Below are 23894 nucleotides of genomic sequence, written 5' to 3' on the forward strand. Positions count from 1 at the left end.
GACTGTCCATAATCATTTCATTAACACTTTTACCACGATGTCATCAGTTGATGACGTACTGGGACGACTAAGACGATAGTAATGATCATCGTCTTTACGACCTTCTTAGAAACGGTTAAACCACTCGTAAATCCTTGATTTACTAATATTACTCACCAAAGCAATATTTGACACTTCTAAAACTTAACTACACTTTATTCCGTTCTTATAGGAAGGTTTAATACAAATTATGTAATCGCTTTTTATACAAAATTAATAATCGCTCACAGCTGACAACAGACTAAATATCCGATATTGCTGTCACTGTGCAGAAGCTTTCCAGGCAACAATAAAATTGCTCGAATCAAATTAATAAAATTCCCGAGAGTATTTTCATTCCGTCGCTGCAGGTACAAGAATATGAGGTATTTTTTTTTCTTTTTTCCCACCAGATGCGCTTCGCTTTATTGAGGTAAAGCATGATCAGTGGTCTTTAATTAAAGAGATTTAATATCTGATTTCTTTTTAAGATTGAAAACAGTTTCTTAACATTATGTCGGTTCTTTTACGCTACAAAACACAATACTCACTTAGAAGTGTAAAAATGAACAGTAAATAGTGATGTACGAAAAAGTGCGCTGTGTAAAATATAAGAAATGCATAGTTCTCCAGAGCAACGAAAAATTACACTAAAAGTACCAGTGTCTAATGAAGAAAGAAACCAAAGACGTGATAGCTGAAAGCATTTCCTGACGTACGCGAGAAACCAAGCAGAAATCGCCGTAAGTAAAACCAGGCATACTGTTAAGAAACTGTTTCTCAATCTTGAAAATAAATCAGATTGTAAATATCTTTAATTGCAGACCACTGATGATGCTTTACCTCAAGAAAGCGTAACGCGCCTGGCGAAGAAAAAAAAAACAAGCACGCATTTTGTTGCAGTTCTAACGACGGAACGAAGATGCCCTCTGGTATTGTTAAGCAACTGCGGACAATGTGGCCACACAAATGACGAATTAATACAGTATGAGAAGTCACAAAGTACTTGTTACTCTTCGAACACGCCTTGTACCTTGATACTATGATTGGCTTCTTTTAATGACAGTTTGATGATCTGAGAGCTTCCTTTATTCGACTGAGTTGTAGCCATAAAGTGCAAATTGATTTCTTCAAAGTGTTTAGAATTTATGATTGGGTACACACATCGATAGCCAGATATAAATGTCTCAATATTTTCTTCATAGCCGCCATATTCCGCCAAGTAGCAGATAGCCCACAGATGCGGGAATCGCAGACAAATTTCTCATCGCCGCAGTCCAGTGATGGGCGCTGAAAAGTACTGCAACAGCTCGTCGAGACAAGCTGTCGCGATGCTGGCAGCAGGACCGTTGCAGGAGAAGGATTAGGATCAGGATCAGGAAAGCTCGTTGAAGTCGGACATGTGGATGACGCCACCAGGATTCACGCTCAGGGAGGTCTGGACCTGTTGACAGAACTCCGTAAATATCCTGTGCGTCAGGAAGAAGCAGGAATACAGCGAGTACATTAAGTCCGGGAACATTTTCAATTATTTATTGCACAAGAACCAAACGGTGTACCGTAGGTCTCTAGAAGAGCGTAGCGTTCCAAAGGATTGGAAAAGGGCACAGGTCATCCCCGTTTTCAAGAAGGGACGTCGAACAGATGTGCAGAACTATAGACCTATATCTCTAACGTCGATCAGTTGTAGAATTTTGGAACACGTATTGTGTTCGAGTATAATGACTTTTCTGGAGACGAGAAATCTAATCTGTAGGAATCAGCATGGGTTTCGAAAAAGACGGTCATGTGAAACCCAGCTCGCGCTATTCGTCCACGAGACTCAGAGGGCCATAGACACGGGTTCACAGGTAGATGCCGTGTTTCTTGACTTCCGCAAGGCGTTCGATACAGTTCCCCACAGTCGTTTATTGAACAAAGTGAGAGCATATGGACTATCAGACCAATTGTGTGATTGGATTGAGGAGTTCCTAGATAACAGGACGCAGCATGTTATTCTCAATGGAGAGAAGTCTTCCGAAGTAAGAGTGATTTCAGGTGTGCCGCAGGGGAGTGTCATAGGACCGTTGCTATTCACAATATACATAAATGACCTGGTGGATGACATCGGAAGTTCACTGAGGCTTTTTGCAGATGATGCTGTGGTGTATCGAGAGGTTGTAACAATGGAAAATTGTACTGAAATGCAGGAGGATCTGCAGCGAATTGACGCATGGTGCAGGGAATGGCAATTCAATCTCAATGTAGACAAGTGCAATGTGCTGCGAATACACAGAAAGATAGATCCTTTATCATTTAGCTACAAAATAGCAGGTCAGCAACTGGAAGCAGTTAATACCATAAATTATCTGGGAGTACGCATTAGGAGTGATTTAAAATGGAATGATCATATAATGTTGATCGTCGGTAAAGCAGATGCCAGACTGAGATTCATTGGAAGAATCCTAAGGAAATGCAATCCGAAAACAAAGGAAGTAGGTTACAGTACGCTTGTTCGCCCACTGCTTGAATACTGCTCAGCAGTGTGGGATCCGTACCAGATAGGATTGATACAAGACATAGAGAAGATCTAACGGAGAGCAGCGCGCTTCGTTACAGGATCATTTAGTAATCGCGAAAGCGTTACGGAGATGATAGATAAACTCCAGTGTAAGACTTTGCAGGAGAGACGCTCAGTAGCTCGGTACGGGCTTTTGTCAAAGTTTCGAGAACATACCTTCTCCGAGGAGTCAAGTAGTATATTGCTCCCTCCTACGTATATCTCGCGAAGAGACCATGAGGATAAAATCAGAGAGATTAGAGCCCACACAGAGGCATACCGACAATCCTTCTTTCCACGAACAATACGAGACTGGAATAGAAGGGAGAACCGATAGAGGTACTGAAGGTACCCTCCGCCACACACCGTCAGGTGGCTTGCGGAGTATGGATGTAGATGTAGATATCACACATACATCATTTTGAAGAGAAATCCTGAAAGTTTTTTTTTTTCATTTTACCACCACAGCGTACTTTGGTAATTTGCCGATAGTCAGTGCTAGTCGCAAACATGGCGAGTTCAGGTGCGGAGCGAGCTTTCTGTGTGTTGCGAGTTCGACAAAAACAAGTGTGCTACAGCTGTTCAACGGATGTTTAGAACCATGTGCGGTAAGAAGCCACCAACAAGGAAGTCCATTTACCACTGACACAGCAAATTCGTTACGACGGGTTGCTTGGGCCGGGCGAAGAGAAGTGAACGTCCCAGTGTGAGTGAAGTGAATGTGGAGCGCGTACGAGAGACATTCATAAGGAGACCAAAGAAATCAATGCGTCGTGCATCCCGTGAACTCGAAATGGCTCCAGTGACAGTTTGGAAAGTCCTGCGACACAATCTATGAAACCATTCAAACTGGAGGTAGTGCAGAAGCACAATGACTACGACGAAACAAGCGTTTTGAGTTTTGTTCGCAGTTGCAACAATTGAATGAGGATGGGGATGGCATTGTTGATGGTTTAATTTTTAGCGACGAAGCCACTTTTCACATTAATGGGAAAGTGAGCAGGCATAATTGTCGAATCTCGGGTTCAAAGCATCCACACACCCACATCTCGTGGTCGTGCGGTAGCGTTCTCGCTTCCCATGCCCGGGTTCCCGGGTTCGATTCCCGGCGGGGTCAGGGATTTTCTCTACCTCGTGATGGCTGGGTGTTGTGTGATGTCCTTAGGTTAGTTAGGCTTAAGTAGTTCTAAGTTCTAGGGGACTGATGACCTAAGATGTTAAGTCCCATAGTGCTCAGAGCCATTTGAACCATTTTTGCATCCACACGAATGCACTGAATTTGAGCGTGATTTCCGAAAGGAAAATGTTTTTCGTGCCTTGTCACGTCGAAAGCTTTACGGGCCATTCTTCTTCACTGAGATCACTGTCACTGGATTTTCCTACTTGGACATCAGCAATGGCTGATGCCTCAAATGCAATCGGACTCCCTGTTCATCTTTCAGCAGAATGGGGCTCCACACCATTTTCATCGTGAAGTTCGTGGGTACCTGAACACACAGCTGCCGAATCGATGGATTGGCCGTGCTACAGAAGGGGACAGCTGTTTTATGAAATGGCCTCCCCCATCACCAGATCTCACTCCGTGTGACTCTTTTCTGTAGGGACACATTAAAGATCTGGTGTATGTACCGCCTCTATCACGTCAGATAGCACAGCTGGGGGAGAGAATACAGGAAGCGACAGCCACAGTCGACGATGCCATGCTGAGACGAGTATGGCAAGAATTAGATTACCGTATTGACGTCTGCCGGGGTCACTCATGGTTCCATATCGAGAGTTTCTAAAAAAAAACTTTCAGAGTTTCTCTTCAAAATGCAACTTATATTACATCTGTACAATGTTTAGTTCTTGTGCAATAAATAACTGGAAGTGTTTCCGGACATTATGTACACCCTGTATACAGCTGTGAGGCCTAGCCTCAGTAATGAACACTAGAGTCACGCGGGGAACTCAGTTTGCTATGCAGACACGGTTGTCCGATATGGAAAGCTTTAAGCCAGTGAATAATGTGTGTGACATGAGGGGGCAGTCAAATGAAAACCGAACACTTTCCACGACAGCACCTTGGAGTGCTTATATTCAAAAGTAATCCTCGCACACGTTAAGACATTTATCCCGCCGGGAAAAAAACACGACCGATCGCTGACGGATTCACAACCGCACTCTTGCATTTCCTCGTCCGAGTGAATTCGTCGACCACGCGTGTCTTTCTTCAGGTCGCTAATGGTGTGGAAATCACACAGCGACAGATCTGGGTTGTATGAAGGATGCTGCAGTGTTCCCCCAGCCAAATAGCTTAAGTGTGTAAGGTCGCTATAATTTCGCACCTTACAAGCACTCATCCACATATTTCGCAATGAACTACAACCACAATTAGGTTGTACGTCGTATATATGAATATTTAAAGGAGACTGACACTGTCACGTATGCCTTGTAAATAATTGTCAATGCTTATTGTATGAAAGGTGACGGATAGTTCTTAATATCAGAACAGAGTAATGAATGTTTGCCTATACTAGTAGAGGTTGGAACACCCGTGGAGATGAAACGGCAGGCAGAACTCAAGCTCTGGGTGGAAGGCCGGCACAGGTGTCGGTCCTGCTTAAAAACAGGAAGTAGCTAGACTAGGGTGACCAAATTATTTTCGGTGAAAACCGGGACGCATTCACCCGGGTGCCAATGGACACCTCATTCCACATGTACCCAGGTTTCTTAATTTTAAATATTAATGTTTTGTTGTTACATTTTGTTAACCCGATTATTATAACTAATAAGAGGATACAAAAGATTGATATAATCTAGATTATCTGTATAATTAATAACATTTAATAAACGTATACAGTAATAAAGAAATGTATTACGATTTTACAAAATTTTACAGCCATTCGACTTCTAATCAATTAATATTAACATGAGCTTTAATATTACTGAGCATTTGTACATGGAACTGACTGCTCTTGGAGAAAAGGGTATTTTCCACTGCCTCCAGCCTTCTTGATCATGTCTTTGTTCTTTGAGACACAGAGATAAAACTCGGCACAATCCATTTTGTAGTTGTACAGGATCTGCAGGATTGCTTCAAGAGAGTCCACCTCCATTCTGTTTCTTTCATCAGTCCACTGGATATTCAGGAACGAAAATATTCTTTCCACGTCGGCATTATGGGCTGGGATTGCAAATAAATACCTTGCAGTTATTACCAACTCAGAGTAATGCTGAAGACAGTCACAGCTTTTAAAAAAAACTCACCCACTTCTCATCACATTCCAATGGCGTTTTTTTTCATCATTCCACTTGTAAAGACTTTCTTCAACAAAATTTGTCAGTGCGCCGAACTGATCAAAGAGAATGGAATCATCGATTTCAGTCTCTTTACTCTTCAAATAAGAAACTGTCTCTTCAACACTTTCCCATTTTGGCACTCTCTTCAGTAACATCCAATCAAACACCGGCGATGAGGGTAAATATGAGGCGCTCCACTTGCTGAGATATTCTACACAAGTGTCATAAAACATGTTAAATTCTTCTCTAAAACTCCTTTCCGCTGCTTCTGATACTTCTGCTCTTTTAAGGACAGATTTAACATTAAAAGAAATGAACTGCTGTTCTCTCCTCTTAGTAACCGTTTCCAGAGTATTTTTCAAAACATCATTTACCTCTATTACATTTTTCGTGATTCCCTCAATTTCCCTTATCCCATGCTGCAAAGTGCTAAGCTGACTGTGAATGAACCATAAGTAGGCTTCACTTAGTGGGTTACTGAAAAATTGAACCAATATTTTGGGGGCTTTGTCTTCATTTAGGAAAAAATCTTTTAACGTTTCAAACAGGCGGATTACTCTTTCAACTGCTGGAAACAGTGATAACCAGCGAGTTTTCGAGTGACACATTACATTCATATATTCAGTTCCCACATAATCACAGAACTCCTTAAGCCTCTCTGTTCTAACAGTATATATGTAAAAGTGTGAGTATACCTTCATGACGATAGTTTCAACATCACAGCTTAAACTGTCAGCAGATGTCTGCTCGCTATTGTGTAAAACATGTGCAGGGCACCCTATGCCTTCAATGTTTTCATGCAATGTTGCCTTTAGTTTGGTAAATACGTTGCATTTGCCTTGTCTTTTTAAACCACCAAAGTTTGTGTTGGTGTTGTCTCCACAAAATGCCACACATTATTTTTAGCAAGATCAAACATTTCGATAGCATTCATACAAAATTTTGAAATTTCGTCAGATGTTTCATTAGGTAGGGAACTCACCTTCAAAAGTTTGGTCTGAATTCCCTGATTAATATCGAAAAACTGAACAACAAACGGAAATATTTCAGTGGCCTTATGATTGCTGTTATCAGTGGATATCCCGTAGAAAGAAGACTTCTTGATGTATTCAAGGCTTTCCTTTACACTCTGTGGAGCAATAACTCCTTTCACTAAGGCTGACACTTTACATCTTGCTGAACTAAACTTTTTTGCAATGGAAGAATCATCAAACATAATGCTGTTAAGCTTATTAGTACAATCACTAGATCTATAAGTTTGGTCATGTTTTACCGTGTAAGCTCGGCTGCTCGAACTTTTGTCTCTTCACTTGACTGATGTTTAACAAAATAATTTGAGTTTTACTGCAGCTCGGTGCACTGTATCCGTTAATTTGTTTCTTTGACCTGATGTGATCAACTATGTCGGAACGTCCACCATGACTTGTTGTTGTTGTTGTTGTTGTTGTTGTTGTTGTCTTCAGTCCTGAGACTGATTTGATGCAGCTCTCCATGCTAATCTATCCTGTGCAAGCTCCTTCATCTCCCATTACCTACTGCAACCTACATTCTTCTGAATCTGTTTAGTGTATTCATCTCTTGGTCTCCCTCTACGATTTTTACCCTCCACGCTGCCCTCCAATGCTAAATTTGTGATCCCTTGATGCCTCAGGACATGTCCTAGCAACCGATTCCTTCTTCTAGTCAAGTTGTGCCACAAACTTCCCTTCTCCCCAATCCTATTCAACACCTCATTAGTTACGTGATATACCCACCTAATCTTCAACATTCTTCTGTAGCACCACATTTCGAAAGCTATTCTCTTCTTGTGCAAACTATTTATTGTCCATGTTTCACTTCCATACATGGCTACACTCCATACAAATACTTTCAGAAACGACTTCCTGACACTTAAATCTATACTCGATGTTAACAAATTTCTCTTCTTCAGAAACGCTTTCCTTGCCATTGACAGTCTACATTTTATATCCTCTCCATGACTTATACTAATAAAACAGTTACATACGGAACACTCTGCTTCGTAATCAAAACGACCTTTCTTAATGAAATACCATTCCTTGGAATAACAGTCACTGAACTTGCAGGCACGTTTCGGCATTGCGTTTCACAGAACTGCAGCAATAATACCACTAATATGAGAAAAAACTATTGCAGTTTGTCTGACAAAACATCAACTACTACACTGTTCTGATAATGAGTGTGTGAGTAAATGGCGCGACAATCGGACGGTTTCGTAGCTCTGTTACAATAATACACCTTACTACTTGTTGGCCAAAGTACCGCTCAAAGTAAATTATTGCCTGAGTGTATCAATACTGATACTGTGATTACTAGTATGGGACAATGGAGTTTTTAGACAAATAAGCTAAAATATATTAATTTCTTGTGTTGTATTTCCTTTAATATAGCGAAATCAAGAAAAATTGTGAAAGTTTCACGAAGTGTATTTAAAAACTGAATTCCGGGACTTTTGAGCGTCCCGAAACAATTTTTCGGGACACCGGAACACAGGGGTGAAAACCGGGACAATCCCGGTTTTCCGGGACGTTTGGTCACCCTAAGCTAGACGGACGTTGTGACACCTGAGCTCTGGAGCACAATAGGCTGACGACCGGCAGTTATTGTAGCAGAACCGGAAGGAACCGGGAACTCTGCAGATCTTGGACGCAGGTGAGAGGAACGAAGAATCGGCACCTCGGAAACCACGCAGGCTGGGTTATTTTCAAGGATTTTTACTCAGAAGCGTACCATTGTACGAGTATAGGTTTTTCCTCGCAAACTTTCCGCGCTGGACGACAAAGGACTAAAATATGGTTGGTCGGCGTTCGGAAGAATCTGCAGAGAGGGAGAAGATTCCGTGATTTCCGGAATATGATTCGTTTCCGGAATTACGATGGTGGGGAGCCGAGCCTTGCTGGGAAGTCAGCGGTGGAGAGATGCTCTCTTTCGTTACGAGCACCCGTCCGTGACGGTCGCTTGATATCAGCTTTGTTGATACAGATGGACTTGCTGTGTTTGCTCTCGGGAGAGTTCATAGTTAGAACAGTTAGGCACTGTACTTTTGCAAACCTACACGATTCTGGGCTTTACCTCAGGGTTGGAAGTCGCCATTGAGTACAAAGCGTTCAGTAACTGGGAGCACTACTTCTGCCTATACTTACTTTGAGACGTTATCTCAACTCCGTCCTTGCGGCTGGGTGTTTGCGTTTCTCGTCTGTAGAACACAGAGAGGAGAAGACAGTATTAGAATATATTAGTCAGAGGATCGCCTTCTGTCGTCCTAGTGTTTGAAATCGTTTTATTTTGTGGCTGGCGTTCTTCCATGGACGCAGACTTGTACGAGAACGAGCACGCCGACGCGCCAGACACAGTACATACGGTGGTATCGCAAATTGCTTCGGCTTATTAGGGCTATAAAAGCTAAACAACCGTCATCACGTTAGTGTATTTCCACTAAGGTTCCATGCCACCGTAGGTCATCTTTGAAAGTAGTGTCTTCTAGTGTTTGGTACGTAGATGATGTCAGTCATTTCATGTTACTGATATTAGATCGCGCAGTCACAATAAGGGGCAGAGCTGGACAACAGATTAATAATTTTAGTTAAGAAATATAGACAATTGTACTTAAAAGGTTGATTTTAATCTATAATAAATATATATTGAACAACAACGTTTATCATTTGGTAATATTAGTTGCCTTCATCATTCATTTACGTTTAGATTGTAATTTATATGTTAAAAGGAGCATTAAGAGATCCTAAGATCTGCTTCAGGGGATAGTCAGACAGGACCAAATCATCGTTTTAGCGTTTATTATTTTCCGTTGCGCACATTCATTGCGCTGGAATAGCACCTTGGAAGTGTAGCCTTAGTCAGATTGGCAGTGTGGGGGCGGGCGTTACCGTGAAACAGGATGATTCTGTACGACAGCCCGAGGGCAAACGGCAAAGCTGACAGCTGAAATATCACACATCTCAAACCTCTTCATACAAACCTCTTTGTACAAACCTCTTTGTACAAACCTCTTTGTACAAACCTCTTTGTACAAACCTCTTTGTACAAACCTCTTTGTACAAACCTCTTCGTACAAACCTCTTCGTACAAACCTCTTCGTACAAACCTCTTCGTACAAACCTCTTCGTACAAACCTCTTCGTACAAACCTCTTCGTACAAACCTCTTCGTACAAACCTCTTCGTACAAACCTCTTCATTCAAATTCGGGTTACATCGTGATGCCCTCTTCCTTCGACTGCAACTCGTCGAGTTCCTCAGGCTTGGAACCACAGTCAATGCACAGCGCTATGAAGACACTTTGGAGAAACTGCAATGTGTCAGAGTCAAAACGACAGGAATGCTGTCGGACGAAAGCGTCCCGTTGAAAGATATAGTCCATCCCCACACTGTGAATCGCAAAAAGGCTACCTTCGGCGATTTGGTTGGGAAACACTGCAGTATTATTCCGTATGCCCTTGATCTTTCACTGTGTGATTTCACATCTTTGACGACCTGACGAAAGAAACGCATGGATGTCGGTTTCAGTCGGACGGGGCAGAGCACGAGTGACTGCGGTTGTGGATCCGTCAGCAGCCTGTCGATTTGTACGAAATACCAATTCGTCGTATCGTCTCCCAGTGGGATGAATGACTTACGATGTGTGGTGAATACCTTCAAAGGCAACAACTCCATGTGCCGTTGTGGCACAGGTTCCATTTTGATTTGAATGCCCCTCATAGCAGTAGACCTAACTGCTCCTACAGTATAGTTCAAAACTACGAATACGTCTACTTCCTTATTCCGCCATTCACCCTCGACTGTTTGACAATGATACATAGAACCACTTAGAGTATTTCTCTGCTGTTCCACTCTCGAACAGCACGTGGGAAAAACACACTACTGGCCATTAAAATAGCTACACCACGAAGATGACGTCCTACAGACGCGAAATTTAACCGACAGGAAGAAGATGCTGTGCTAAGCAAATGATAAGCTTTTCAGAGCATTCACACAAGGTTGGCGCCGGTGGCGACACCTACAACGTGCTGACATGAGGAAAGTTTCCAACCGATTTCTCATACACAAACAGCAGTTTACCGGCGTTGCCTGGTGAAACGTTGTTGTGATGCCTCGTGTAAGGAGGAGAAATGCGTACCATCACGTTTCCGACTTTGATAAAGGTCGGATTGTAGCCTATCACGATTGCGGTTTATAGTATCGCGCCACTGCTGCTCGCGTTGGTCGAGATCCAATGACTGTTAGCAGAATATGGAATCGGTGGGTTCAGGAGGGTAATACGGAACGCCGTGCTGGATCCCAACGGCCTCGTATCACTAGCAGTCGAGATGACAGGCATCTTACCCGCATGGCTGTAACGCATCGTGCAGCCCGTTGCAAGACAACAACCATCCGAACGAACAGTTCGACATCGTTTGCAGCAGCATGGACTATCAGCTCGGAGACCATGGCTGTAGTTACCCTTGACACTGTATCACAGACAGGAGCGCCTGCTATCGTGTCCTCAACGACGAACCTGGGTGGCAAAACGTAATTTTTTCGGATGAATCCAGGTTCTGTTTACGACATCATGGTGGTCGCATCCGTGATGGGCGACATCATGTGAACGTACATTGGAAGCGTGGTTTCGACATCGCCATGCTGGCGTCGCACCGGGCGTGATGGTATGGGATGCCATTGATTACACGTCTCAGTCACCTCTTGTTTGCATCGACGGCACTTTGAACAGTGGACGTTACATTTCAGATGTGTTACGACCCGTGGCTCTACCCTTCATTCGATCCCTGCGAAACCCTACATTTGAGCAGGATAATGCACGACCGCATGTTGCAGGTTCTGTACGGGCCTTTCTGGATACAGAAAATGTTCGACTGGTGCCCTGGCCAGCACATTCTCCAGATCTCTCACCAATTGAGAACGTCTGGTCAATGGTGGCCGAGGAACTGGCCCGCCACAATACGCCAGCCACTACTCTTGATGAACTGTGGTATCATGTTGAAGCTGCATGGGCAGCTGTACCTGTACACCCCATCCAAGCTCTGACTCAATGCCCAGGCGTATCAAGGCCTTTATTACGGCCAGAGGTTGTTGTTCTAGGTACTGATTTCTCAGGATCTATGCACCCAAATTGCGTTAAAATGTAATCACATTTCAGTTCTAGTATAATATATTTGTCCAGTGAATACCCGTTTGTCATCTGCATTTCTTCTTGGTGTAGCAATTTTAATGGCCAGTAGTGTAGAGATCTGAATCTTTCCGTGGGAACTTCCATTTCTCATATTTTATTGCGACAATCATTTCTCCCTGTGCACATGACAGCCAACAAAATATTTTCGCGTTCGGAGGAGAATCTTGGTGACTGATATTTCGTGAAAAGATTTCGTCGCAACGAACACGCCGTTGTTTTAATGACTGCGAGCACAACTCGCGTATCACATCCATGACTCTCTCTCTCCCTTATTTCGTAATAATATAAAAATTAATGCCTTTCCTTCGACTTTCAGTATAATGCGGCAATCCTGTTTGCTAAACACCCCATAACGTGCACCAATACACCAGAATTGGACACACAAGCGTAATCTAGGCAGTCTTTTTAGCAGCCCCGTTGCATCTCCTAACTCAATAAAACGCTGTTTTTGGTTCACCTTTCCCACAGCATTTCTGGGTATTTAGTAGAATCTACGACCTTTAAATTTGCTATCGTGTAACCCAAAATGTATTTTGTTGTTTTGGGTCAACTGCCACTTTCCGTACCATACAGATACATTCTTCAAATCATTTTATAATTCGATTCCCTCTGTGACTTTGCTATACGATGAACGACTGCTCAGATTGTCTCCTTGAGTAAGAGCAGCAGGGGACCTACATCCCTTCCTTGGGAAACCTTCAGCTGTACCTCCGGTATCAACTAATGGCTTTCCGTCAATAATTGCGAACTGTGGACTTTTTGAAATGTAATCACGAATTCAGTAGCACATCTAAGGCGATAGTGCACAGGCGCGAAATATAATTTGAATCAGATTGTGAGGAACGGTGTGAAAAGCCTTCCGAAAATCTCCAAATACGCTGTTAATTTGAAATCCACTGTCGGTATCACTCATTAGTTCGGGTGAATAAATGGCCAGTTGCGATTCAAAAGAGTGATATTTACTAAATCCGGTTGGCTTTGTGTCAAGAGATCGGTTTCTTCGGGGTACCTGGTAATGATGGAACACGGAGTGTTTCAAAATGCTACTACAAATCGGCCTCGGTGATACAGTCTATAATTCAATGGATTACTTCTGCAATGGGGTGTCAAATAAAAACGAGACAGATAGAACAAAATAAGTAAACCGTTAATTACTTAATAAGCAATCGGTAAAACTGTTAATACGCTTACCGCACTGTGAGAAAAAGACTTTCAAAGCCATAATGTAAAAGTGTTTCTTTTTACCTGTGGCACGATGACTGAACCTCCCCAAGCCTGCATCTCTTCATCCAAACCAATTGGACGGCCACGAATCTCTTTCTAGAAATATGGGAACCTAGTGAAACTTCTGCAGCATAATTCAAACAACCTTGACGACATGTGGAGCTCTGGATAAATAAATTTGTCGCCTTCGAAGAAGAGGTGCACACTTGGAGAGGTTCAATCATGGTTCCGCAGCTAACCAAAAACATTTTCCCATAAATGCGTTGACCGTCTTATCTCAAAGTGGGATAATTGTATTGACAGTTAAGGTGAATACTTTTGAAATAATAAACAGTTTACTTCCTTTCCTTCCATCTGTCTCGTTTTCATTAGACTGCCCCTTACATATCTTTTCTCGTGTGTTCATGTGATCTGTAGAACTTCGCAGTCTTTAAGTATGGATGTTTCGTCGAGCGAGCTGTTGTTTGCGTCTGATAAAACTGAAGGTATTTCATTAGCCTACTCTGAACATAACTTAAATGGTACGCAGTCTGGACCGGAATGCTTGCTTTTATTAAGTAACTTAAGTTGCTTCTCTACACAGAAGGTATCTACTTGCAAATTACTGGTGTTGGCAGCTGTTTTTGGTTCCAGTTCCCTAATATTTACTGCATCTTCTGCAGTGTGATAATTGGAAACTATTTTAAAATTGCGCTTTATTGTCGCTGTCGTCTAAATCTACATGATTACTCTGCAGTTTACAAATAAGTGCTTGACAGAGGGTTCATCGAACCACCTTCAAGCAACTTCTGTACCACTCCACTCCAGAAAAGCGCGCACGAACAATGAACATTTAAATCTTTCCATGCGAGCTCTGATGTCTTATTTTATTATGATTGTAAATTCTCCCTATATAGGTGGGCGCCAAAAGATATTTTCACAATTTGAGGAAAGAGTTGGTGGTTGAAATATAATGAGAAGGTCCTGTCACTGTTGTTTTAATGATTGCCGCCCCGATTTGTTTCATATCCGTGCCACACTAGCCCATATTTCGCGATAATACGAAACGAGTTGCCCTTCTTTGAATTTTTTTATCGTCAATCCTATCTGAAATGCGTCCCACGCTGCACAGCAATATTACAGAAGGCGGACAAGCTTAGTGTAAGAGTCTCTTCAGTAGACCTGTTACATTTTCTAAGTTTGAGTTATTCGTGATTGTAATGGCTACCTATTTACTTGAAAGCACAGCTTTCAGATTTGTGTGATTCATCGTGTAGTTGTATTTCAGCGGATTCCTTATAGCACTAATGCAGATGACTTCTCACTATTTAGAATTAGTTGCCACTATTTGCACAACACAGGTATCATGTCTACATTATTTTGCAATTCGTTTTGTTCATCTGATGATTCTACAAGACGGTAAATGACAGCATCATCTGCAGACAATCTAAAAAGTCTGTTCAGATTGTTTCCTAAATCGTTTATGTAGGCCAGGAACAGCAGAGGGTCTATAATACATCCTTGGGGAAACGCCAGATATTGCTTCTGTTTTACGCAACGTTGTCAAAAGGCTTCTGGAAATCTAAAAACATGGAATCAATTTGACGTCCCCTGTCGATAGCACTCATTACTTCGTGAGAATAAAGACCTAGTTGCGTGTCACAGAAAGATATTTTCTGAATACGCGTTGGCTATTTGTCAACAAATCGTTTGTAAAAAAATCGTTTTCTTCGAGCTAATTCATGATGTTCATACACAGTATATGTTCGAAAATCCTAATGAAAATCGACATTAGTGATATGGATCTGTAATTCAGAGTATTACTCCTACTTTCTTTCTTGGATATTGGTGTGACTTCTGCAACTTTCCAGTCTTCGGGTAAGGGCGATTGTACGAGAGATGGTTATATATGATTTCTAAGTATGGGAAGCCCTGACTTCATTAAGTGTTTCAAGCAGCTTCGCTAACAGAGGACGTCTACTGCTCAATTACTTATGTTGACAGTTGTTCTTGATTCGAATTCTGGAAAAATTACTTCGCCTTCTTTTATGAAGGAATTTGGGAACGCACGTATTAGTAATCTTGCTTTACTTGCACTGTGATCAATAACATTGTTATTGGCAACATTGTCATTGTCATCACGCAATAAAGGTATTGATTGTCTCTTGCCGCTGGTGTATCTTACGTAGGACCGGACCCGTACTACAGTTCCCTTTAATTTACGTCTACGGTCACAAACTTTTTGTTAACATATTACCGGTTTCAGTCTATAATTACCATCATCAGATCTGCAGCAAAAAATGGGAAAAACATAAATACACCCGCAAATTGTCTACAGCTTAAAATCAATAAATATACCGTAATGAAAAGTACTTCTGACATATATATGCATTTTTGCGATTTAAGAGGCACACCTGTTTTTATAAAAACAAAGTCGTAATGTACTGCAGCCATAGTGGCATCGTCAAATGTTAAATGCAAAATCAGCACGAGCATCGTCAAATATATATAAATAACATCATATGCACGAGTCATGTTGTCAGTATCACTACTGTTCAAAAGAAGCTGCCGTACAGTGCTTTGGCACTCATGGCAGGGCACAGCTTTCGAGTCGAATTCTTGGCCACGCCTGTCTCAGAAGAACAATGAAATCAGCCAGATTGAGATGGTCAGGGCATGTGGTATGGGCGAGTGATACGGAAATAACTAAAACGGTATTAGTTGGAAATTCAGAGCGTCATAGAGTGCAGCGTCTACTGGGACAGTTCCGCACTGTCGCCTGATAAACAAAATAAGAGCCTACGGAATATGTGTGGCTGGATTGAAGAGTTTTCAGCAAACAGAACACAGCATGTTGCTCTCAATGGAGAGGCGTCTACAGACGTTAAAGTAACCTCTGGCGTACGGCAGGGGAGTGTTATGGGACCATTGCTTTTCACAATATACAGGGTGATTCAAAAAGAATACCACAACTTTAAAAATGTGTATTTAATGAAAGAAACATAATATAACCTTCTGTTATACATCATTACAAAGAGTATTTAAAAAGGTTTTTTTTCACTCAAAAACAAGTTCAGAGATGTTCAATATGGCCCCCTCCAGACACTCGAGCAATATCAACCCGATACTCCAACTCGTTCCACACTCTCTGTAGCATATCAGGCGTAACAGTTTGGATAGTTGCTGTTATTTCTCGTTTCAAATCATCAATGGTGGCTGGGAGAGGTGGCCGAAACACCATATCCTTAACATACCCCCATAAGAAAAAATCGCAGGGGGTAAGATCCTTCTTGGAGGCCAGTGATGAAGTGCTCTGTCACGGGCTGCCTGGCGGCCGATCCATCGCCTCGGGTAGTTGACTGTTTATACCAACGTTTAATACACCACCTATCAGGAGGTTTAACACCATACGTCGTTCGAAATGCACGCTGAACAACTGTCGTCGGTTCACTTCTGCCGTACTCAATAACACAAAAAGCTTTCTGTTGAGCGGTCGCCATCTTAGCATCAACTGACGCTGACGCCTAGTCAACAGCGCCTCAAGCGAACAAATGTACAACTAAATGAAACTTTATAGCTCCCTTAATTCGCCGACAGATAGTGCTTAGCTCTGCCTTTTGTCGTTGCAGAGCTTTAAATTCCTAAAGTATTCTTTTTGAATCACCCTGTATATAAATGACCTAGTAGATAGTGTCGGAAGTTCCATGCGGTTTTTCGCGGATGGTGCTGTAGTGTACAGAGAAGTTGCAGCATTAGAAAATTACAGCGAAATGCAGGAAGATCTGCAGCACTTGGTGCAGGGAATGGCAACAGAGCCTTAACATTGACCAGGGGTCTCCAAACTACGGGCCGTGGGCTGAAACCGGCCGGCGAGGACCGGCAAACCGGCCCGCGTTAACTGGCCGGACATCCCCGGTATCCGGCCCGCCAAATATTTGAGGTGGTACCTATACTGCCAACAATTGAGTTTCGAGGCCTATCGCGCCAATACACCGCGACATTGTCGGATTTGAGATTTCGTTAACTTTGCAGGACGCTTTCGTGAAGAATGTGCAGTGACATACTTTTTTGTCGGTTTCGCCAGAACAAAATACGCCAGAATTTCGGTCAGGTACGTCCACCAAACAAAATTATGTAATTAAATAAAAATCCTAGTTCGTTTCAATACTAGCTATTCCCACAACCTTAGATTTTTGCGATTTCATCTTTCCTTTAGCCTTACATTACGGTGATCATGGAGTGCTAGGGTGCTTTAATCCCACTAGTAGATCTTGGCCCTTATTACTTCATGGAGGAGTCAATGTGGCCCGCGGACTAAAAAGTTTGGAGACCCCTGACATAGACAAATGTAACGTATTGCGAATACATAGAAAGAAGGATCCTTTATTGTATGATTATATGATAGCGGAACAACCACTGGTAGCAGTTACTTCTGTAAAATATCTGGGAGTATGCGTGCGGAACGATTTGAAGTGGAATGATCATATAAAATTAATTGTTGGTAAGGCGGGTGCCAGGTTGAGATTCATTGGGAGAGTCCTTAGAAAATGTAGTCCATCAACAAAGGAGGTGGCATACAAAACACTCGTTCGACCTATACTTGAGTATTGCTCATCAATGTGGGATCCGTACCAGGTCGGGTTGACGCAGGAGATACAGAAGATCCAAAGAAGAGCGGCGCGTTTCGTCACAGCGTTATGTGGTAAGCGTGATAGCGTTACGCAGATTTTCAGCAGACTCAAGTGGCAGACTCTGCAAGAGAGGCGCTCTGCATCGCGGTGTAGCTTGCTGTCCAGGTTTCGAGAGGGTGCGTTTCTGGATGGGGTATCGAATATATTGCTTCCCCCTACTTACACCTCCGGAGGAGATCATGAATGTAAAATTGGACAGATTCGAGCGCGCACGGAGGCTTTCCAGCAGTTGTTCTTCCCGCGAACCGTACTCGACTGGAACAGGAAAGGGAGGTAATGACAGTGGCACGTAAAGTGCCCTCCGCCACACACCGCTGGGTGGCTTGCGGAGTATAAATGTAGATGTAGACATTCATTCAGAGCATGCTCAGCCAAGGTCGAATCTTTCTGTTTCAGTTTCCATCTCCATCTCCCTTCACCCTTAATCAGTCTAGTAGTCACAACCCTGTCTGATGGACCTACACATAATCTGCAGCACAGGATATCCTATAAATTCCACTCCATTGTGAAGGTGGGGTCTTATCCTTTCTGTTGAACAGAAGATGGCTAACAGCTTTCCTAGAGTAAAAAGCTGTCTCTTGAGACGAACTGACTCAGAAACCTTCTGAAAATCTAAAAATACGGAATCAGTTTGATATCCCCTGTCGACAGCACTAATTACGTCGTGAGAAGAAAGTGTTTCACAAGAATGATATTTTCTGAATACGTGTTGCCTATTTGTCAACAATTTCTTTTCCCGAGGTCATTCACAATTTTCGAGCGCAAATACGTTCCGAAATCCTACTGGAAATCGACGTTAGCAATATTCGTCTGTAATTCAGCGGATTACTCATATTTCCTTTCTTGGGTATTGGTGTGACTTGGGCAACTTTCCAGTCTTTAGGTGCTGATCTTTCGACGAGCGAGCGGTTGCATATGATTCCTAAGAATGAAACTAAAGTATCAGCATATTGTGAAAGGAAGCTGACTGGTATACAATGTGGACCGGAGCCTTGCCTTTATTAAGTGATTGTTGCTTCCCTACACCGAGGGTATCTATTTCTAAGTTACTCATGTTGGCAGTTGTTCTTGATTCGAAATGTGGAGTATTTACTTCGTCTTCTTTGGTGAAGGAACATAAGAAAACTACTGTTAGTAACTTTGCTTTAGTGGCACTGTCATCCATAACACCACTACTGTTATCGCACAGTGAAGGTCTGATTGCGTCTTTCCGCTGATGTAATTTACATACGACCAGAATCTCTACATCTACGTCGATAATCTACAAATCATACTTACGTGTCTCGCAGAGGGTTCATCGAATCACTTTCAAAATAATTCGATGTTACTCCATGCTCGAACAGCGCGCGCAAAAAACGAACACCTATGTCTTCCCGTGCGAGCTCAGATTTCCTTTGTTGTATTGTAATGATCGTTTCTCCCAATGTAGTTTGACGTTAACAAAATATTTCCGCATTTGGAGGAGAAAGTTGGTTTTGAAATTTCTTGGACTTCCCGCCGCAACGAGAAACGCCTTTGTTTTAATTATGTCGACCCGAAACCCTATATCATGTCCGTGACCCTCTCTCCCCTGTTTCTCGATAGTACAAAACGTGCTGCTCTTCTCCGAACTTCCTCGATGCACTCCGTTGATGCTATCTGGTAAGGTTGAGGTATCGAATATATTGCTTCCCCCTACTTATACCTCCCGAGGAGATCACGAATTAGAGAGATTCGAGCGCGCACGGAGGCTTTCCGGCAGTCGTTCTTCCCGCGAACCACACGCGACTGGAAGAGGAAAGGGAGGTAATGATAGGGGCACGTAAAGTGCCCTCCGCCACATACCGTTGGGTGGCTGGCTGAGTATAAACGTAGACGTAGAACCAGATGGGTCAGTGGAGTTATGGAGGACCTACAGAAAATGGGCTGTTGGGGCTGAAAAGGTGCAGTGGTACGGAGCCGCTGTTGTTGCGAGCTGCCAGGCGGCAGATTGGCGGCACTCACCGGCCCCGCCTCCTGCTGGTCCTCTTGAGGCTGTGGCGCCGCCTCCGCCGCCCGGTCTATCGCCTCCTGCGCGGCCTGCGACCTCTCCGGCACTGGTACACTGGAGGCGGACCGCTTCTGCCACGAGCTGGGCTCCACGGGTGGCGGGCGGACCGGGGGGTTCACCACCGACAGCTCCTCAGCTGCAACCAGAGGGTGGGGCCGCAGTCGGCACCTGAGGCTGCACAGCGCTACAGAGCAATTCCACAGGAACTGTAAACATCGATAAAATGTTCCTGCAGGGTATGCACACGGACAAGAAAAAAATTACCGGATTTTCTGGTAAACAATATACTGAAACTTCCTGGCAGATTAAAACTGTGTGCCGGACCGAGACTCGAACTCGGGACCTTGCCTTTCGCGGGCAAGTGCACTACCGACTAGAGTTGTGGCGATTCGTGAAAGAGTCGTTCATTTGAACGACTCTAAATAAAGAATCGTAAGAATCGAATCGTGATACGGACGAATCGTCGTTCAAAAGAGTCGTAAGAACGACTGCGTGTTTCCGAGTCGTGACGATTCCAAGTTCCGACGATTCATCGATTCCTAGTACGCTATGCTTCGAAGGCAACTTCCGAATGATGCCGACTCGTGCCGAATGATTACGACCGCCAGATGGCAGTCAAGTGGAGGATGCATGTGAACAATAGAGTTGGGCAACACGATTGTTTTTCACGATTCGATTTCTACGATTCAATATCACATTGCGAATCGATTCCTACGATTCGTTCACGATTCATTCTAGTCTGCGATGGCACGATTCTTACCGAATGCAAAACGTTCTACATCTTACTCACAGATGGCAGGACATGTCTAAAATTGTCAATGGGGTTAGAATCGAACTGTGTCATGATGAGATATGCCAGATATAGTTTATTTATGAGTAAATACCCGTGGTCTAGGGGTAGCGTCTTTGATTCATAATTAAAACGTCTGCAGTCCCGGATTCGATCCCCGCCACTGCCTGAATTTTGATAAATAATCAGCATTGGCGGCCGAAGACTTCCGGCATAAGAAGTCAGCCTCATTCTGCCAACGGCCTTGTCAAAGAGGACAGAGGAGCGGATAGAGGTTCAGGGCACTCTCTTGTCCTAGGGGTGGGAAATTGCCCCTAAAGGCGGAAGAATCAGCAATGATCAACGACATGAGGATGCAGAAGGCAATGGAAACCACTGCATTAAAGACACGTAACGTGTATCCACAGGACATGTGGCCTGTAATTGAAGAAGTGTCATGATGATCTCTCCATTGGCAAATAGTCCCCCATTCGGATCTCCGGGAGGGGACTGCCAAGGGGGAGGTTACCATGAGAAAAAGATTGAATAATCAATGAAAGGATAACGTTCTACGAGTCGGGGCGTGGAATGTCAGAAGCTTGAACGTGGTAGGCAGAATCTGAAAAGGGAAATGCAAAGGCTCAATCTAGATATAGTAGGGGTCAGTGAAGTGAAGTGGAAGGAAGACAAGGATTTCTGGTCAGATGAGTATCGCGTAATATCAACAGCAGCAGAAAATGGTAGAACAGGTGTAGGATTCGTTATGAATAGGAAGGTAGGGCAGAGGGTGTGTTACTGTGAACAGTTCAGTGACCGGGTTGTTCTAATCAGAATCGACAGCAGACCAACACCGACAACGATAGTTCAGGTATACATGCCGACGTCGCAAGCTGAAGATGAACAGATAGAGAAAGTGTATGAGGATATTGAAAGGGTAATGCAGTATGTAAAGGGGGACGAAAATCTAATAGTCATGGGCGACTGGAACGCAGTTGTAGGGGAAGGAGTAGAAGAAAAGGTTACAGGAGAATATGGGCTTGGGACAATGAATGAAAGAGGAGAAAGACGAATTGAGTTCTGTAACAAGTTTCAGCTAGTAATAGCGAATACCCTGTTCAAGAATCACAAAAGGAGGAGGTATACTTGGAAAAGGCCGGGAGATACAGGAAGATTTCAATTAGATTACATCATGGTCAGACAGAGATTCCGAAATCAGATACTGGATTGTAAGGCGTACCCAGGAGCAGATATAGACTCAGATAACAATATAGTAGTGATGAAGAGTAGGCTGAAATTCAAGACATTAGTCAGGAAGAATCAATACGCAAAGAAGTGGGATACGGAAGTACTAAGGAATGACGAGATACGTTTGAAATTCTCTAACGCTGTAGATACAGCAATAAGGAATAGCGCAGTAGGCAGTACAGTTGAAGAGGAATTGACATCTCTAAAAAGGGCCATCACAGAAGTTGGGAAGGAAAACATAGGTACAAAGGAGGTAGCTGCGAAGAAACCATGAGTAACAGAAGAAATACTTCAGTTGATTGATGAAAGGAGGAAGTACAAACATGTTCCGGGAAAATCAGAAATACAGAAATACAAGTCGCTGAAGAAATAAATAGGAAGTGCAGGGAAGCCAAGACGAAATGGCTGCAGGAAAAATGTGAAGACATCGAAAAATATATGATTGTCGGAAGGACAGACTCAGCATACAGGAAAGTCAAAACAGCCTTCGGTGACATTAAAAGCAATGGCGGTAACATTAAGAATGCAACGGGAATTCCACTGTTAAATGCAGACGAGAGAGCAGATAGGTGGAAAGAATACATTGAAAGCCTCTATGAGGGTGAAGTTTTGTCTGATGTGATAGAAGAAGAAACAGGAGTCGATTTAGAAGAGATAGCGGATCCAGTATTAGAATCGGAATTTAAATGAGCTTTGGAGGACTTACGGTCAAATAAGGCAGAAGGGATTGATAACATTCCATCAGAATTTCTAAAATCATTGGGGAAGTGGCAACAAAACGACTATTCACGGTGTGTAGAATATACGAGTCTGGCGATATAGCATCTGACTTTCGGAAAAGCATCATCCACACAATTCCGAAGACGGCAAGAGCTGACAAGTGCGAGAATTATCGCACAATCAGCTTAACAGCTCATGCATCCAAGCTGCTTACAAGAATAATATACAGAAGAATGGAAAAGAAAATTGACAGTGCGCTAGGTGACGATCAGTTTGGCTTTAGGAAAAGTAAAGGGACGAGAGAGGCAATTCTGACGTTACGGGTAATAATGGAAGCAAGGCTAAAGAAAAATCAAGACACTTTCATAGGATTTGTCGACCTGGAAAAAGCGTTCGACAATATAAAATGGTGCAAGCTGTTCAAGATTCTGAAAAAAGTAGGGGTAAGCTATAGGGAGAGACGGGTCATATGTACAACAACCAAGAGGGAATAATAAGAGTGGACGATCAAGAACGAAGTGCTCGTATTAAGAAGGGTATAAGACAAGGCTGTAACCTTTCGCCCCTACTCTTCAATCTGTACATCGAGGAAGCAATGATGGAAATAAAAGAAAGGTTCAGGAGTGGAATAAAAATACAAGGTGAAAGGATATCAATGATACGATTCGTTGATGACATTGCTATCCTGAGTGAAAGTGAAGAAGAATTAAAGGATCTGCTGAACGGAATGAACAGTCTAATGAGTACAGAGTATGGTTTGAGAGTATATCGGAGACAAAGGTAATGAGAAGTAGTAGAAATGAGAACAGCGAGAAACTTAACATCAGGATTGATGGTCACGAAGTCATTGAAGTTAAGGAATTCTGTTACCTAGGCAGTAAAATAACCAATGACGGACGGAGCAAGGAGGACATCAAAAGCAGACTCGCTATGGCAAAAAAGGCATTTCTGGCCAAGAGAAGTCTACTAATATCAAATACCAGCCTTAATTTGAGGAAGAAATTTCTGAGGATGTACGTCTGGAGTACAGTATTGTATGGTAGTGAAACATGGACTGTGGGAAAACCGGAACAGAAGAGAATCGAAGCATTTGAGATGTGGTGCTATAGACGAATGTTGAAAATTAGGTGGACTGATAAGGTAAGGAATGAGGAGGTTCTACGCAGAATCGGAGAGGAAAGGAATATGTGGAAAACAC

General features: G+C 43.0%; 1 protein-coding gene across 1 annotated transcript in view; it reads right to left on the minus strand.

The window, feature by feature from the left end:
* Positions 1-23894, minus strand: part of LOC126106746 (putative protein TPRXL) — a gene marked incomplete at its 3' end in the record, with an annotated part of 154690 nt that overhangs the window by 77907 nt on the left and 52889 nt on the right. Inside the window, exon 3 of the mRNA XM_049913120.1 lies at positions 19917-20098. Within this exon, the coding sequence (XP_049769077.1) occupies positions 19917-20098 (182 nt within the window). The remainder of the gene's footprint in view (positions 1-19916; positions 20099-23894) is intronic.

This window comes from Schistocerca cancellata, chromosome 10, assembly GCF_023864275.1.
Source record: "Schistocerca cancellata isolate TAMUIC-IGC-003103 chromosome 10, iqSchCanc2.1, whole genome shotgun sequence".
Lineage (NCBI taxonomy): Eukaryota > Metazoa > Arthropoda > Insecta > Orthoptera > Acrididae > Schistocerca > Schistocerca cancellata.